At 36.0% G+C, this 15,891-nt stretch overlaps 2 protein-coding genes across 3 annotated transcripts in view; one reads left to right on the top strand and one right to left on the bottom strand.

Moving 5' to 3' along the window:
• Nucleotides 1–15,891, bottom strand: part of LOC121384808 (glutathione gamma-glutamylcysteinyltransferase-like) — a 118,853-nt gene that overhangs the window by 76,916 nt on the left and 26,046 nt on the right. The window lies entirely within an intron of this gene.
• LOC121384807 (general transcription factor IIH subunit 4-like) overlaps nt 23–15,891 on the top strand; it is a 33,775-nt gene continuing 17,906 nt past the window's right edge. For both annotated transcript variants that reach the window (XR_005959441.1, XM_041515395.1), the window contains exons 1-5: nt 23–153; nt 888–992; nt 7,746–7,877; nt 10,944–11,037; nt 12,402–12,496. Coding sequence is in view for 1 of the 2 variants with exons in the window: in XM_041515395.1 (XP_041371329.1) it covers nt 32–153; nt 888–992; nt 7,746–7,877; nt 10,944–11,037; nt 12,402–12,496 (548 nt within the window). In the remaining variant the exon portion in view is untranslated. The remainder of the gene's footprint in view (nt 154–887; nt 993–7,745; nt 7,878–10,943; nt 11,038–12,401; nt 12,497–15,891) is intronic.

Raw genomic sequence — 15,891 nt, 5'->3', positions numbered from 1 at the left:
AAAGGAAGAAAACACTTTAAAAAAAAGAAGCATGGCTTCCAGTTCCAGCAAAAAATTAGAGTGTAAAAATTTACACGGTTATCTTCAAACCCTTGAACCCTCTGTTCTCGACAAATTATATTGTCACCCAGCGACATGTTTAGCAGTATTCAGGTTAAACAATAAGTTTTATCTCATAATATAAGCCTACCTAAAATAAAAGCGAACTAGCTGCAGTAACATTTTTAAATTTTTATTTATTTATTTTTGGCTAAAAAAAAATCTGTTCTTTACTGTTGGAATATTTTAACTGATATGTAATAACCAAATAATTGAAAGCAATGTTTTTAAACTGAGTAGTAATGTTGGCGTAATTAGGGGCAGGTCAAAACTAACCCTCCCCAGCAGTTGGTCATCTCCATTCCCTCCTCCCCTCCCCCCCCCCCCCCCCCCCCACACACACCGTCAGGAATGTTACATAAAAAAGATCCCTTGCTACTAATGAAAAAATGTAGCAGGTTAAAATTACCAAATGTTAGACATAAATAGATGATATATGATTAAAAAATCAATGTGCTCTAGTCATGCCATTAAACAAAACAAACTTTTAACTATCTTTGTGATGCATAAGTTACATGCATAACTATAAGCACTAGGACATTAAGTAGGTTTTAATTGAAATTTTTTTATTTTTTATTTTAAACTTGTTTTTCTAAATACTACATAACATTCATGTCCGTTAGATTCCATTTATCTTACATCGGTCTCGTTTAAAATTAAAATATAGCTTTCACTCATTAAAATAACTTATAAGATACCAGTAAATGTTTTCTAATGGCCAGTTATGAAGTATTCTCAATATTATGTAAATAAGAATATTTTTGTATGACATTTTGTTTATTTTTCAGAGAGCTCCCAGAGCTGGCACGTCAGTACATTATGAGAATACTTTTCATTGAGCAGCCTGTTGCCCAGTCAGTTATTGCCCAGTGGACCACCAAGAAACACCAGGAGTAAGCAACACAATACACAGCTTTGCCGACTCACACAGTTTGTGCATGCTTCTTGTGTTCATGAATACACTAATGACCCAAAGAGAAATAACTCACAATCCTTAAATGAGCAAAGCTTCTATTCCTAACACTGATACCAGACTAACTGACAGACCTTTATTCATATACATACTCAATAGCTGGAAACATTCAAACACCTCTATCCACATGTATAACTAACTGTATGCTTTCAGTTTATCTGTAATAACTAAACATTTAATTTTATATTGTAATCTGCATACTAGTACTAAACATTATTTAGTAAGTATCTGAAGTAATTTAATGCTCATAACGACAAGCTGGAAATAGTGGTCGGTCACAGACGTTGTCCAGTACAAATTTGTCATTTGTCAAGCTTTGACAGTCACAAACGTAATATTAGACAAAATGAAGTGTTTCTGTGTTGTAGTCAGAAACAAACATAAAAAGTATGCACTAATGATAGATATCATGCAGCGTGCACATGCTTATGGAACTGTTGCTAGGATGTCTTTACGTTTGCCCGGAAATAGTGTTTCCCCATGTCTATTAATAGACCTGAGCAAGACCGATGATCCGATGTGTTCAGAATGGTTCAAGTTGACACATCTTTTAACACAAAAATTTAACAGTCAAACTCTGAACAGCGGACAGATAATCCAGTGCCATTGTGTTTATTTAATGTAAGTTGTACCTCAGAAACTGCACGGTCCTGCAGGTAGCAGTCATTATTTACATCAGTCAAATAAAAAGGTAGTGTGATGTGTGCCTGCTCCGGATTAGCTGTCCATCTATATTTATAAACAGTAGGCAATGTTAGCTTGTGTTGCAGTTCTTACGAATGTCAGTCTATATTTATAAACAGTAGGCAATGTTAGCTTGTGTTGCAGTTCTTACGAATGTCAATTAAGCAATTAAAATTAAATGGAAACCTAAATATTTGTTTTAAAATAACTAAAGTACACATTATTCAATACGTTTATAATACAATGGTACAGTGGAATCTGTCTAAACCGGATTTCTGTGTAAACCAGCACAGTTTTAAGGTCCTGTCCAGCTACCATTAATCAGTGTTCGAGATTAAACATTTTGGGGAGTATCCCAGTTGGATACTAACATTTCAAAATCTGGTATCAGGGTTTCCGACAGAAAAAAAATGATGTGGGGGTGGGTGGGGGATCGGACCAGCGGAGGGGCGAATCCGCCGGCTGCACGCTGTAGGCGCGTCACAAGCGGGGGATCTGGGGACCCTCCCCCATAAAAATTTTGATTTTAGATGCTTGGAGATACGATTTCCTGGCATCTCGGAACACAATCCGACAGCCAAAACAGTCAGCAAAATTGATCTATTCTGATGCACTAACCGTGAAAATCATCACAAATTTGGACAAAATAAATTATTGTATTCCCTCTTATAACTTTTATTCTGATAATTTATACATTTAAAAATTTCCTTTCATCGGTGGTGTTTATCATTTGATTGCGCATGCGCCAGCAGCCATAATATATAGCCAATGATTTCCAGTAATATAATAGCCTATAAACATAAAAGCAAAAAGTTGTCAACATATGCAGGTGTAATTATTGTCAAAAATCAAATTTCTTACTCAATTGCAAACCACATTGGGTTTTTTTTTTCAAAATGAGCTGAATTAACAGCGTCCTACATTCGTATACAAACCTAACGCTCATTGCTTGATTTACTTCTCTGCCTCCTTCAGTTTCTCTACATACAATCGCAAATTATCGTTACTGTTCATGTATCACGTGGGATTAATAGATGACTTTGTGTCAGTATTTACCTCATACATGTTATCAAAAGAGAGGATGATAGTTAATACAATAAAAGATTGCTCGGGAAATTGTTCTGAAATAGGTTCTCTTTAAGGATGATAAAATTTGATTCAATGGTTCTCGGAATCTGATGATGAAAGTTGGTTTGATACCATGAAACCAACTTTCATCCACCTATTGGCTGTTGTTCCCAAGCCAAAAACATGCAAAACAGCTAGAAAATTAACATTTGCTAATTAACATATTCTCTCTACCTAGCATTTTCTTAGAAAATGTTATCCTAAGAGCTAAAAATGACTTTTAAAAACCCACTGCTCTGCAGATTGATGGGTAGGATATACCCCCCATGTCAAAATCATTGGGGGAGGATAAATCCCCCCCCCCCGTCCCCCCCCCCACCCTCTGTATGAAACCCTGGGTATCCCATCTGAGAATTTAGTATCCCACTTAAATGAAATTCATAAATAACATCGTAACAAACTTGGACAACAATGTTCTCGTTCCCAGTCTATTGCAATGCTGCAATTGCGGAATTTGTGATATTTGCTATCAAACAGATCTATTTTTGAATAATACTAACATTAATTAATATTTAGCAGTAATTTATTATTAATGATAAACCTACCTGTATCAATTTTCTGCAGATGTGGAATCAGTATCTCAAATAAAATTTGAAGGGAGGAAACATCCAACAAAAACAATAGCGACTTAGCGGTTCCTAGTCTATTGCTACGCCGCTATTACTCCATGTGTAGCATTAGACTGGGTACGAGTTGGGGGAGATATTGTTATGGCATAGCATTACATTGGGTACGAGCTCGAAGATACTGTTATTTAACTTCACCAGTAAATGATGACTTTCATTGTTTAGCGAAAAATAAAAATGCAGGATTAAAAAAAAGCCAACAACATTATATGGTATCCTGGTGGGATAATGGTAAATTCTGGTATCCTCGGGATATCGGGATACCGTTAATCTCGAACACTGATTAATTTATTATGAATAAAACTCTGCCAAAGCTGGATGCTGTCTATTCTGGATTTCAGATGTAAATTTAAGAACGAAAGAACGGTTATGTAGTAATTAGCTCTGTATACGCCAGCACACAATCTTACCCTTACAGTCCTGATTGTGGTTACCTTTTAAACAATGATTAGGATTAGCTAATTAGGACACCAACCTGTTATGCAGTAATCGCACCTCTTTGAAGGCTTTATAAACAATGAACCACACATGTTGTAACGGGTGTAGATAGCAAGATAATTGGATTATTATTATGTGTTCATTCTGACGATCCATCTTATTTTGTTTATCTTGATTTGCATTGGTTTCTTAGAAACGCAAATATCTTTCTGGTTGATACCAATCACTAAAGCAAGCATTGTTTAGCCTTGTTTTCACATATCTTACACATCTTTCTGGTTGATACCAGTCACTAAAGCAAGCATTGTTTAGCCTTGTTTTCACATATCTTACACATCTTTCTGGTTGATGCCAATCACTAAAGCAAGCATTGTTTAGCCTTGTTTTGACATATCTTACACATCTTTCTGGTTGATGCCAGTCACTAAAGCAAGCATTGTTTAACCTTGTTTTCACAAGGCCAAACGTTTGATAAATATGATGTTTTATTTGTTTCTATTTTCTGATTGCTATATCGCAAGAACCGTAACTGGATGAAATCTATCTACACCTGTACTCTTGTCTAAACCGACTTATTTCATTGGTCCTAAGTCCACTGTACATGATTAATAAAAGATAATAGTAACATTATTTTAACATTTGGTTGACAGGCACAGTTTCATTTTTGACAAGCTCAAATCGACTGACATAGCCCATTCAAATGTTTTTTATTTCCAGGCCTGTAACAATATACATAATTAATAATATGTATTTTTATAAGGTACAATTGCACTAATTCATTAACTCATTTATTTTCCTTAACTTATATATAGTAATACAGACAAACATCAATAACTCCACCTTCGATCTCTTGAAAATTTCGATCTCTCGACCTGAAGTGACGGTCCCGGCCAAATTGCTATACAAACTAGTAATAATGGCCTTTGAACACTCCAACTTGAACACTCGATAATCTTGATCTCGCGACCTAATTCTTTGGTCCCGCCATAAATAATAGATTATGCACCTCTAAAACTTGATGCTTGTGGATTGATCAAACTGTCATTGTCGATAGTATTTTAAAGATGAAGGAATTGCCAATCAGGTCAATTAGATCAAGCGCGCCTGTCTCGGGTGGTCTGGACTGTCGAGGATTACGGTGATAATTACAGAATAATAGATCGCCGACTCAGCGGAACAAACTGATCCTTTGTTTGGTTGTCGGTATTTGGACATGGTGGAGAGCCTCGCTACGTAATACATAATTACCAACACAATCTGGTTAACTTCAAAGAGCACTTGTAATAATTGTTAGCGCTGTTTCTTTTTTTATTATTATTATTTTATATAGATATATATATATATATACAAGATATATATACAAGATATATATATATAAATATTAGTTCCTGATTTGCATTACCGGTAGTGCTTTTTAATGTTTTTTGTTATTTTAAATAATTTAAATAATTTAAAATAATTTTGTAAAAAAAAAAAAAAAAAAGTACCGAGTGTTATTCGGCATTCAGTGTTAATTGTTAATTATGTTTTGCCATCTGCAAAATACATCAAAGTTCATTATATAATTTACTCCCTGTTTCAAATTTGAACTCTTGTATATTAATTTAGAAATACTGGAACTCCCTGAAACTTGAACTATTTCCTTGTCCCCTTCAAGATCGAGTTATTGAAGTTTAACTGTATATATAATAAGTAATATTAATTCTTTTAAATGCTAACCTTTATAATAACAGATAGTTCCCCTCTTCATTGAACTGATTTCCAGTGATAGAACAACCTAAAACATGGTACAAGATGCTCAGTGCACATGCAAAATGTTGCTATAATGTTCAAGTCATAATACCTGGCTAATCAGTAATAAACTATATTGTGTAGACTGGCTACGTATACAATAAAATTATTGAAACTATATACCAAATCCATTACTACCATATTTCAAAAAGTTTACAACATGGTTTACAGACTGACTATAATATGCAGGTACGAATAGCAGAAAATACTGAAAGAAATCATGTTCAGACTGCAAAGTTCACTGTACAAACAGAATATATAATTCCTCAAGTTTCCATGGGTCACAAGATAGCTCATTCCATGGGTCATGGGATAGACCACTTTCTCATGGGCTTAGTGGATTGTCCACATCCCAACCAGTGACCCACAACTGTCTAAGGAAACTTTCTATAGCCTCTATTAGAAACATACTTATCTGCCCTTCATTTTCATCGTGCTAAGCGGTCCCAATGTGCGTGTTAGTTTGGGTTATGTTTTTGGTTGTGCGTGTGTACTGGTGTGTGGGCTTGCTTTGTAGGCTATTGTTTATTTGGGGGCAGATTTGTTGTTGTTACTGGGTTTGTTTGGGTTTTTTGGGGGGAGGTAAAATTGTTGAGGGGGGGGTATTTTTAAAATATTGGTTTTTTGTTTTGTCTGCCACTTAGGCTTATAATCATGTATAGAACAATGTCTTCATTTTAACATTTAACCTTAAATAATCGGCATGCAAGACTAACATAAATATGTTCACACAGATATTTTGATGTAAACAAAACAAGTACTGTTACTGTAGGTAGATGTTTTTAGGTTAAACTATATATTTAGCTGTTATTACAGCACAATTTACACTTTATAGTGCAATGTATATAGGCCTAATCAATTTACAGCAAACAAAATATTTAGTCAAACAGGTGCATGTGCAGGAAAATTGTGTAACTGGCTAGTGGTGTTTTTAGGGGAGGGGTCAGGTCATGCATCCCCAAAATACACTGAAAAACCCCCAAACAAACATAATATAGCACGTGGTGAAGGGGACTGTTCTGATCGGAATATTACATATAGTCCGTCCCATCCTACAAAAAATATATTTTTGTAAATAATTTTAAGTTTGGTTTGACTTAAAAATAAAAATAAAAGTTTTTTGGAAATAACAAAAATATACTATTTTTGTGTGTAATTTAGAAAACAAGCGGCTCAGAAATAAATAGCTTGTAAATTCCATAGTATGAAAAAATGCGTTCCCCGTGGAACGCACTATAAACATAATGTTTCTATTATCTATTACAACGGTGTTACTGTCACCTACAATTCATTAAAACTGCAGGTGTGTTTGTATGTTTAAATGAAATCATGATAATTAATGTGAGGCGAGATTGCAGCTGTGAAGCCAAAAAAAAAAAAATTCCATGCAAGAAAACCGAAATAGCTCACTAGATTCATCTCCTATATTTAACACATGATCAGTTATAACAAAACGAAATTTCATCAACTGAATTTTTACCTGTATCATTCTTTATTTTTAAAGCATAGGTGGGGACATTTATGATGCCAGGGATTGGCATGCATAAATCTCAGCTGAAGATTCACAAACAACTGTGACCATTGTTTTTCCAGCTGTGGTTTTGTTCCTGTTGTTGAAAGCTCCCTTATTCGTAAATATTCCTGCAACCTAACGGTTGTAATCTTTTTTGGAGGCACATTTTCATTGCTGATCCAGGAATTTATATCATGATCGTCCATGTTTGTTCAAACCAGAATGCACCAGAAGTATAGTGGTTAGGGGACGTAATTCTGCCTAATTTCTTTTTTGAATTTCTAATAGAGGCTATACAAGATCATTATTTAGACCAATTATTAAAAAATAACCGTTTTAGATGCAAAGTAGCAATATTTTAATATATGCAAAGGAAGTTAGTATTTTATTATGTATTTTTATACTCTCACAGCACATGCATGTACCTCCATGTTGAGTTTTTATGACTAATTATAAACTGTTTAAAGATATATTTTGTTGTGTGCATTTTCAGAGAACATGCATCCATGGTTCAGTCTCTGAGCGACCTGCACGTGTGGCATGAGCTGCCACTGCCCGGCGGCATGCCCGGCTGGCTGCTCAATAACACATTCAGAACCAACATGAGAATAGCTCTACTTGGCGGGTAAGCGTGAGTTTGTACACATTCAGAACTAACATGAGAATAGCTCTACTTGGCGGGTAAGTGTTTGTACACATTCAGAACTAACATGAGAATAGCTCTACTTGGCGGGTAAGTGTTTGTTTGTACACATTCAGAACTAACATGAGAATAGCTCTACTTGGCTGGTAAGTGTTTGTTTGTACACATTCAGAACTAACATGAGAATAGCTCTACTTGGCGGGTAAGCGTGAGTTTGTACACATTCAGAACGAACATGACAATAGCTCTACTTGGCGGGTAAGCGTGAGTTTGCACACATTGAGAACAAACATGACAACAGCTCTACTTGGCGGGTAAGCGTGAGTTTGCACACATTCAGAACCAACATGACAACAGCTCTACTTGGCGGGTAAGTGTTTGTTTGTACACATTCAGAACTAACATGAGAATAGCTCTACTTGGCGGGTAAGCGTGAGTTTGTACACATTCAGAACGAACATGACAATAGCTCTACTTGGCGGGTAAGCGTGAGTTTGCACACATTGAGAACAAACATGACAACAGCTCTACTTGGCGGGTAAGCGTGAGTTTGCACACATTCAGAACTAACATGAGAATAGTTCTTCTTGGCAGGTAAGCGTGAGTTTGTACACATTCAGAACCAACATGACAATAGCTCTACTTGGCGGGTAAGCGTGTGTTTGCACACATTCAGAACCAACATGACAATAGCTCTACTTGGCGGGTAAGCATGTGTTTGCACACATTCAGAACTAACATGAGAATAGCTCTACTTGGCGGGTAAGCATGCATTTGTTTGTTAACACACAGTCACTGGAATTACTACTTTATTGTTTAACTTATGGTATTGCTGTGACATAAGTAACCAATATCAGGATTCACATCGGGATTTGTACTAACATTAAACATCTAAATTCTACATGAAATTGAGGTAAATGTTTTTCTAGATTTACGAAATCCGATAATTTGTTTATTAAAATGTTACTGAAATAATAGTAAGACTAAGAGAATTGCATGATTCTCATGCTTCAGTCTAAACTGTCTTTAAAACGTAGCATACATTTTTGTCCATGTAGTCTTGGCACTGTAGTGCTTTATAGGCACGGCAGAAGTAAGTAGATATTAGGGTGGTGTGTTTGGGGGGTGGGGGGGGGGGGGGTTGCTGACTGAGATCAAGGGTGCAAAGCAAAGCTTCGAGAGGCTCCCCGAAAAAATTAAGAAAACTAGATTTCCAGAAATACAATTTCTTGCATTCTACAAGTAAGACTTAGTCGGGCCTGATGTCAAGTGATGGTTGAGTCGTTCACCCTGAAGAGAACTAAAATGAAAAATGGATACTGAATTTTGTTGCTAAAATTAGTATTATCAGTTTTTTTACATTTGCTCCCTGGCTTTATATTTCAAACCTTGATTTATTACACAGAATCTCATGTGCTCTTTTGTCATCAGTTCAGCTTTTGTAACAGTGGAATACCAGTACAAACAATATCAAAACAATGAGAAAAATATCAGAGGAATAGAAGTATATAAATATAAATCATGGTTGAAGCTGTTGCTCGCCTAATCACAAAATATAAATTAAAGTTGAATTTGACGAAATATAGTTCATTGCTAAAGACGAACTCGTCTGTCTGTTGATGTGCCACTCTTTTTTGCTGTTTAGCTAAATGAAACTTGGCGATAGATTTTCTTAGCAAATTCATAAAATTGTTAATATTTTATGGGCTTCAGCCTGAACCGTGATAAGTGAATGTGTTTATAAATGAGACACACTGGCTTCTTGGTTTAATGGTTAATCTTAAGGTTGGTTGGTACTGGGTTCACAGGCTGGTACTGGGTTCATGTCCTGATACCGGCTCCAGCCTGTAGTAGGTTTTAATGGTTCAGTGATCTCTTTATTAATACACTCTCCTGGACAGACAGCCCAGTTAGCTTACTTTAATTGGATATAAGCATGTAAATCTAGTTGTATATAAACGAGAGTATGAACCACCGACCACAAAAGCTATTAGTAAAATACATTAAATACCTGGAATTGGACACCCTGTTGCTGTCACATTGACTATTCCATCCAATAAACAGTTATGGCATTTTTTTCACAGCCCCTGCAATTAGGAAAATGTCAGTGCCAAGAACATGCAGCACTTGGAAAGAAAAATTAAATATAGTCCACAGCAAAAAATATTGCCTTGGAGAATTAAAAACTCCATGGCATTACAGGGTTTGTTTTATAAACTAATCCATGTATACATGTTGTGCACATACTTTATATATCAACCATTTGATAAAGATCTTCTCTAAAGACCGGCCTCGGTGGCGTCGTGGCAGGCCATCGGTCTACGGGCTGGTAGGTACTGGGTTCGGATCCCAGTCGAGGCATGGGATTTTTAATCGAGATACCGACTCCAAACCCTGAGTGAGTGCTCCGCAAGGCTCAATGGGTAGGTGTAAACCACTTGCACCGACCAGTGATCCATAACTGGTTCAACAAAGGCCATGGTTTGTGCTATCCTGCCTGTGGGAAGCACAAATAAAAGATCCCTTGCTGCCTGTCGTAAAAAGAGTAGCCTATGTGGCGACAGCGGGTTTCCTCTAAAAACAGTGTCAGAATGACCATATGTTTGACGTCCAATAGCCGATGATAAGATGAAAAATCAATGTGCTCTAGCGGCGTCGTTAAATAAAACAAACTTTACTTTCTCTAAAGATAAGTTTGGAATCAAATGAAAGTTTTTAACTCTGATTATTGGATTTAGTTTTTGTATTAATATTTATTTATTTCTTAGGTATTAATAAATACGTAATCATTATAATAAATCATTTTAATAGAAAGCTAGCCATTTTAATAATAATACTCCCCCCCCCCAAACCCCCCCAACCCCCCCCCCCCCCCCCAAAAAAAAAAACAACCAAAAACAACATTAACAACCCAAAACACATTACATGTTACGAAACTGTGTTCTATATTTAATGAGGCTTCCAGATTCATGTACAGATTGGTCTCAGCTTCATGCCTGATAGTATGGGGTCTTTTCTGTTCATGTGTGACCTATGGTTTGTTTTCAGAGGGAGTCCGTGGTCAGGCAGTGGTCCTCTACCTCCAGACAAACACGCCAAGGACATTGCGTTCCTCGACAAATACGCCTTGGAGAGGTGGGAGGTATGTCATGAAGACAGAATGGTATTGTTGTTAGCAGATGAATCACAGGTCATTCACTGTTAGGATTTTATATTGGTGGGGGTGAAGGACAACCCACTATTGGTGAGGGGCCAAACCTTACTATGTATAGATGTATATATGATTTTATAAAATTTAATACAGTTAAAAAAAAAAAAAAAATTCGATTGTGGGGTGGGGCATTGCCCCCATGGCTCCCCCCTCCACTATGCCACTGACTAATAGCTGTAGGTTTATGTTTTCTTCTGCTGAACAAGACATGGATTGTACACGTACTTGTCAAACAGTCTCCCCAATGTGCTGGCACTAATAATCAGAAACATATTTGTTATACAGCCACTGATATTTTATGCAGAATAAAAAAGGATTTTTACATGTTGAAATGTCTGTTAGTTGGCAACATCACAACAGTAGCAACAAAATCAGTACTGTCCCTTTAATTGTTAATTACCAGAATCTTATTAAATGACTGTGTTTAATGTACCGTATTTGACCGGAAATAAGCCCAGGGGGCCACGACAACTCATTGTGAGCTTAGCATGGGGTGGGCTTATTCCCAGACAAGGGACCAGTTTTGTTTTAAAAAAAATATAATAATTAAAATAAATAATAATAATTAAATGAACTAGGAAGAAAACAAAAAACGTTCAGTAGCATATCTATTAATTAGTGTTCCATTTGTTATTAATAAATAATAATTGTTTATTAATTAAATTGTATTTTTTTTTACTAGTATCTAATTATCAGAAACACACCTTCTATGTTACAATTAGAAAATAAAATTTAATGCTGAGAAGACTTAAAACAACATCAATTAACAACAAACTCAATAGTGTATACACACGTTTCTGACACAGGCAGCCAGCTTACACTACAAAAAATTGTCAATCTAAGGTCATTGTTCTTAGCCAATCAGAATATGGTATTTGCTTAATTAGCATTAACTGCGGACCCAGTGTGGTGGTAAAAATAGACATTGGTTTTTAGTTCATACTTGGGTTTGGATACTTCAAAGAAATACTGCAGGCATGAAATTGAAAACAATGTTACACACTGTTATTGTTAGACTGCTAAATCTCGGTGGTAAAATATTGTGTTACATTTGTGTTTAATTATCTGCAGGAGGTATGACCTTTTAAATGAACTTTGAGCAAACTTGCAATTTCGTGTTATTTATAAGGTGACGAAGTTGGGGTTGGACTTATTTTCGAATGAGGGCCTAATTTCTTAAATGCTATCAAAACGGAGGGGGGCTTATTCAAAGACATGGGCTTATTTACGGTCAAATACGGTACTAGTCCATCAACAGACCAGTCAGTGATGTGATTGTGTGTTGTTGTTTTCAGTGTGTGCTTCACTTCATGGTGGGATCTTCTGAAGGAATGGACGGGGTCAGTCGAGACATCATTGACGTGCTGTTGAACAGTGGCCTCATGATAGCGTAAGTTGGTTGTGTTTCTCAAGAAAGGGATACCTGTTCAACACATCAGCACATTTTAATCTAGAGGCACTGATTTTCCGCGATCGCGGAATCATGGACGGAATCGCGGAAATACCTATCTGAAATGGAATTCCCGATTTTTTTCTAAAACATTATTTAACCTTTAAATAGCGCATTTTATTAATTAAAATTTATTTTTCGAACTAGAAACTATGGACACCGACATCTGCCTGTGCTACGCTACGACACTAGTACCTTTGTATGTTACGCCAAATGTTTAATGTAGAGTATCTAGACGTTTTACCAGTCGTGTTTTCTTCGCTTATTCCCGTCAATTTAACGGGAAAAACCAAACATTGTGAGCTAAAATTGTCCGATATTTACTCAAGTGAAAGATATATTATGTTATGTTTTCTTATTAATTTTTAACATTTGCGGCATTGCCATATTTCCGATCTCAGAAAAGAATGCAGTAATTGCATATTGCATGCCAGGCTTTGTTCAAAATCAATTATACAAGGGAAGTGGTTTATAGTGTGATCGTTTGTAATTATTTTCCCGATCATATCGTAAAGAAAACCGAAAATGTCCGAAGTCTGTGTCGTGGCGTATTCTTGTTTAAATTTAAACCAAAAATAAATATAAACTACTGACATGTTTTGCCTCATTGCATATTTATTTATTTTATACCAGCAATTAATTGCGGTGTGTGTGTGTGAGAAACAAAAACAGAATTTGATCAAAACTGAAACAGAAAAAACCCGGAATTTGTAACATTATGAAACGGAAAAGGGGAAAATCTGAAACGGAAAATCAGTGCCTCTATTAATCCTTTCAGACTTGTTAACCCATTGTCTTCAAAGTGCCCCAAAAATTGATATATTTGACAGTTAAACAAAGGATAAATTTACAGATGGTTTTTTGATGATAACTTATTTATTATTCATAGTAGAAGACTGGTTCAAGCATATTTGTAAACATAAATCAATTTTCTATGAGAAGTAGCTCATTATTACCGTATTTGACCGGAAATTAGCCCATGTCTTTGAATAAGCCCCCCTCCGTTTTGATAGCATTTAAGAAATTAGGCCCTCATTCGTAAATAAGCCCACCCCCAACTTTGTCACCTTATAAATAACACCAAACTGAAAGTTTGCTTAAAGTTCATTTAAAAGGTCATACCTCCTGCAGATAATTAAACACAAATGTAACACAATATTTTACCACCAGTGAGATTTAGCAGTCTAACAGTAACAGTGTATAACATTGTTTCCAATTTCATGCCTGCAGTATTTCTTTGAAGTACACAAGTCCAAGTCTGAACCAAAACCAATGTCTATTTTTACCACCACACTGGGTCCGCAGTTAATGCTAATTAGGCAAATACCTTATTCTGATTGGCTAAGAACAATGACCTAGATTGACAATTCTTTGTAGTGTAAGCTGGCTGCCTGTGTCAGAAACGTGTGTATACACTATTGAGTTTGTTAATTGCTGTTGTTTTAAGTCTTCTCAGCATTAAATTTTGATGTAAATAAACAGAACTGGTAAGTAATTGGTTATAATATCCGCCCGGTCCCCTCCATTATTATTTTTAGTTAGGGTTGAGGGTTAGGGTTAGGGTTGCCTGTGTCAGAAACGTGTGTATACACTATTGAGTTTGTTAATTGCTGTTGTTTTAAGTCTTCTCAGCATTAAATTTTGATGTAAATAAACAGAACTGGTAAGTAATTGGTTATAATATCCGCCCGGTCCCCTCCATTATTATTTTTAGTTAGGGTTGAGGGTTAGGGTTAGGGTTGCCTGTGTCAGAAACGTGTGTATACACTATTGAGTTTGTTAATTGCTGTTGTTTTAAGTCTTCTCAGCATTAAATTTTGATGTAAATAAACAGAACTGGTAAGTAATTGGGTATAATATCCGCCCGGTCCCCTCCATTATTATTTTTAGTTAGGGTTGAGGGTTAGGGTTAGGGTTGCCTGTGTCAGAAACGTGTATATACACTATTGAGTTTGTTAATTGCTGTTGTTTTAAGTCTTCTCAGCATTACATTTTGATGTAAATAAACAGAACTGGTAAGTAATTGGGTATAATATCCACCCGGTCCCCTCCATTATTATTTTTAGTTAGGGTTGAGGGTTAGGGTTAGGGTTGGGGTTAGGGCTGGGGTTAGGGTTAGGGTTGGAGTTAAGGTTAGGGTTAGGGGAAGGGGTTATTATTATTTTATTTTTTTCTCAACAAAACTGGCCCCTTGTCTGGGAATAAGCCCACCCCATGCTAAGCTCACAATGAGTTGTCTTGGCCCCCTGGGCTTATTTCCTGTCAAATACGGTATACATATGTACAGGTATTTAAAAAAAAAATCACTGGTTATAAAACTATCAAATATCTATAAAAATTGTAAACGAATAAACCCATTTAGAAAATCTCTCTGACCATGTGCAAATCTCGAAGGTGGTATGTCATCTTGAATTCTTGATAGTATTTCAGCTAGTGGAATTCCATCGGAATTATCACTCACATTCCGATAAAACATCACTATAGCAGTCCTTTCTGTGAAGGCCGTATTATTGAAAATGGATGTCGCCATTGCAATTAACAGAACAGTTATACCAAATAGGCAATCTAATTAAAATTAGCTCCACTATTACATGTGGATCTAACACCAGCCAGTTGGAGCTCATGTCCACCAATCAAAACCTTACTTGCAGAATCCTGCCAGTGATTTAAAAATAATTCGAAAACATTCCGAATTATCCTGAGGGTATACGACATGTTTCGTGTGAATTACGAATGCCTTAAAACATGTTTTATTTTATAAAATAAATAATTTGTAATGTAAAACTGAAGACTGATTTAGTTGGGTTTTTTTATAAATAAAAAAATAATTTTTAATGTAAAATTGAAGACTGATAACCCACCCCGTACGTATTGGTATGGTTCGCTGTACTGCGGCCACTAAAATACACTCGCCCGATATTTTTAGAATTTGTATGCTCCCAAATAACGTTATAAAAGGCGAAGTGTGATTGGTCAATATTTAAATTATTATTTACAGACGAAATGTTACCTGGACATTGGGGACTACGCAGTGTTGTTAGTTTTAAATCACTGGCAGGATTCTGCAAGTAAGGTTTTGATTGGTGGACATGAGCTCCAACTGGCTGGTGTTAGATCCACATGTAATAGTGGAGCTAATTTTAATTAGATTGACCAAATAGGCTGAAAAGTTCCAAATAAATGTGCACATTCTCACAGCAAACCATGTAAAACTTCATGATGATGTTGTTAGCACTGCTTCTATTGAGCATGTCAACCTTTGACAAATTTAGTGGTAAATACAAACTGAAAACACACATCTGGATTTCCCGTTCTGTAGTCTGAACGGTGATTTT

The sequence above is a fragment of the Gigantopelta aegis genome, chromosome 10 (assembly GCF_016097555.1).
Source record: "Gigantopelta aegis isolate Gae_Host chromosome 10, Gae_host_genome, whole genome shotgun sequence".
In the NCBI taxonomy this organism is placed as follows: Eukaryota; Metazoa; Mollusca; class Gastropoda; order Neomphalida; family Peltospiridae; genus Gigantopelta; species Gigantopelta aegis.
Note: the sequence above shows the minus strand (reverse complement) of the source record. Positions and strands in the feature narration are given on the sequence as shown.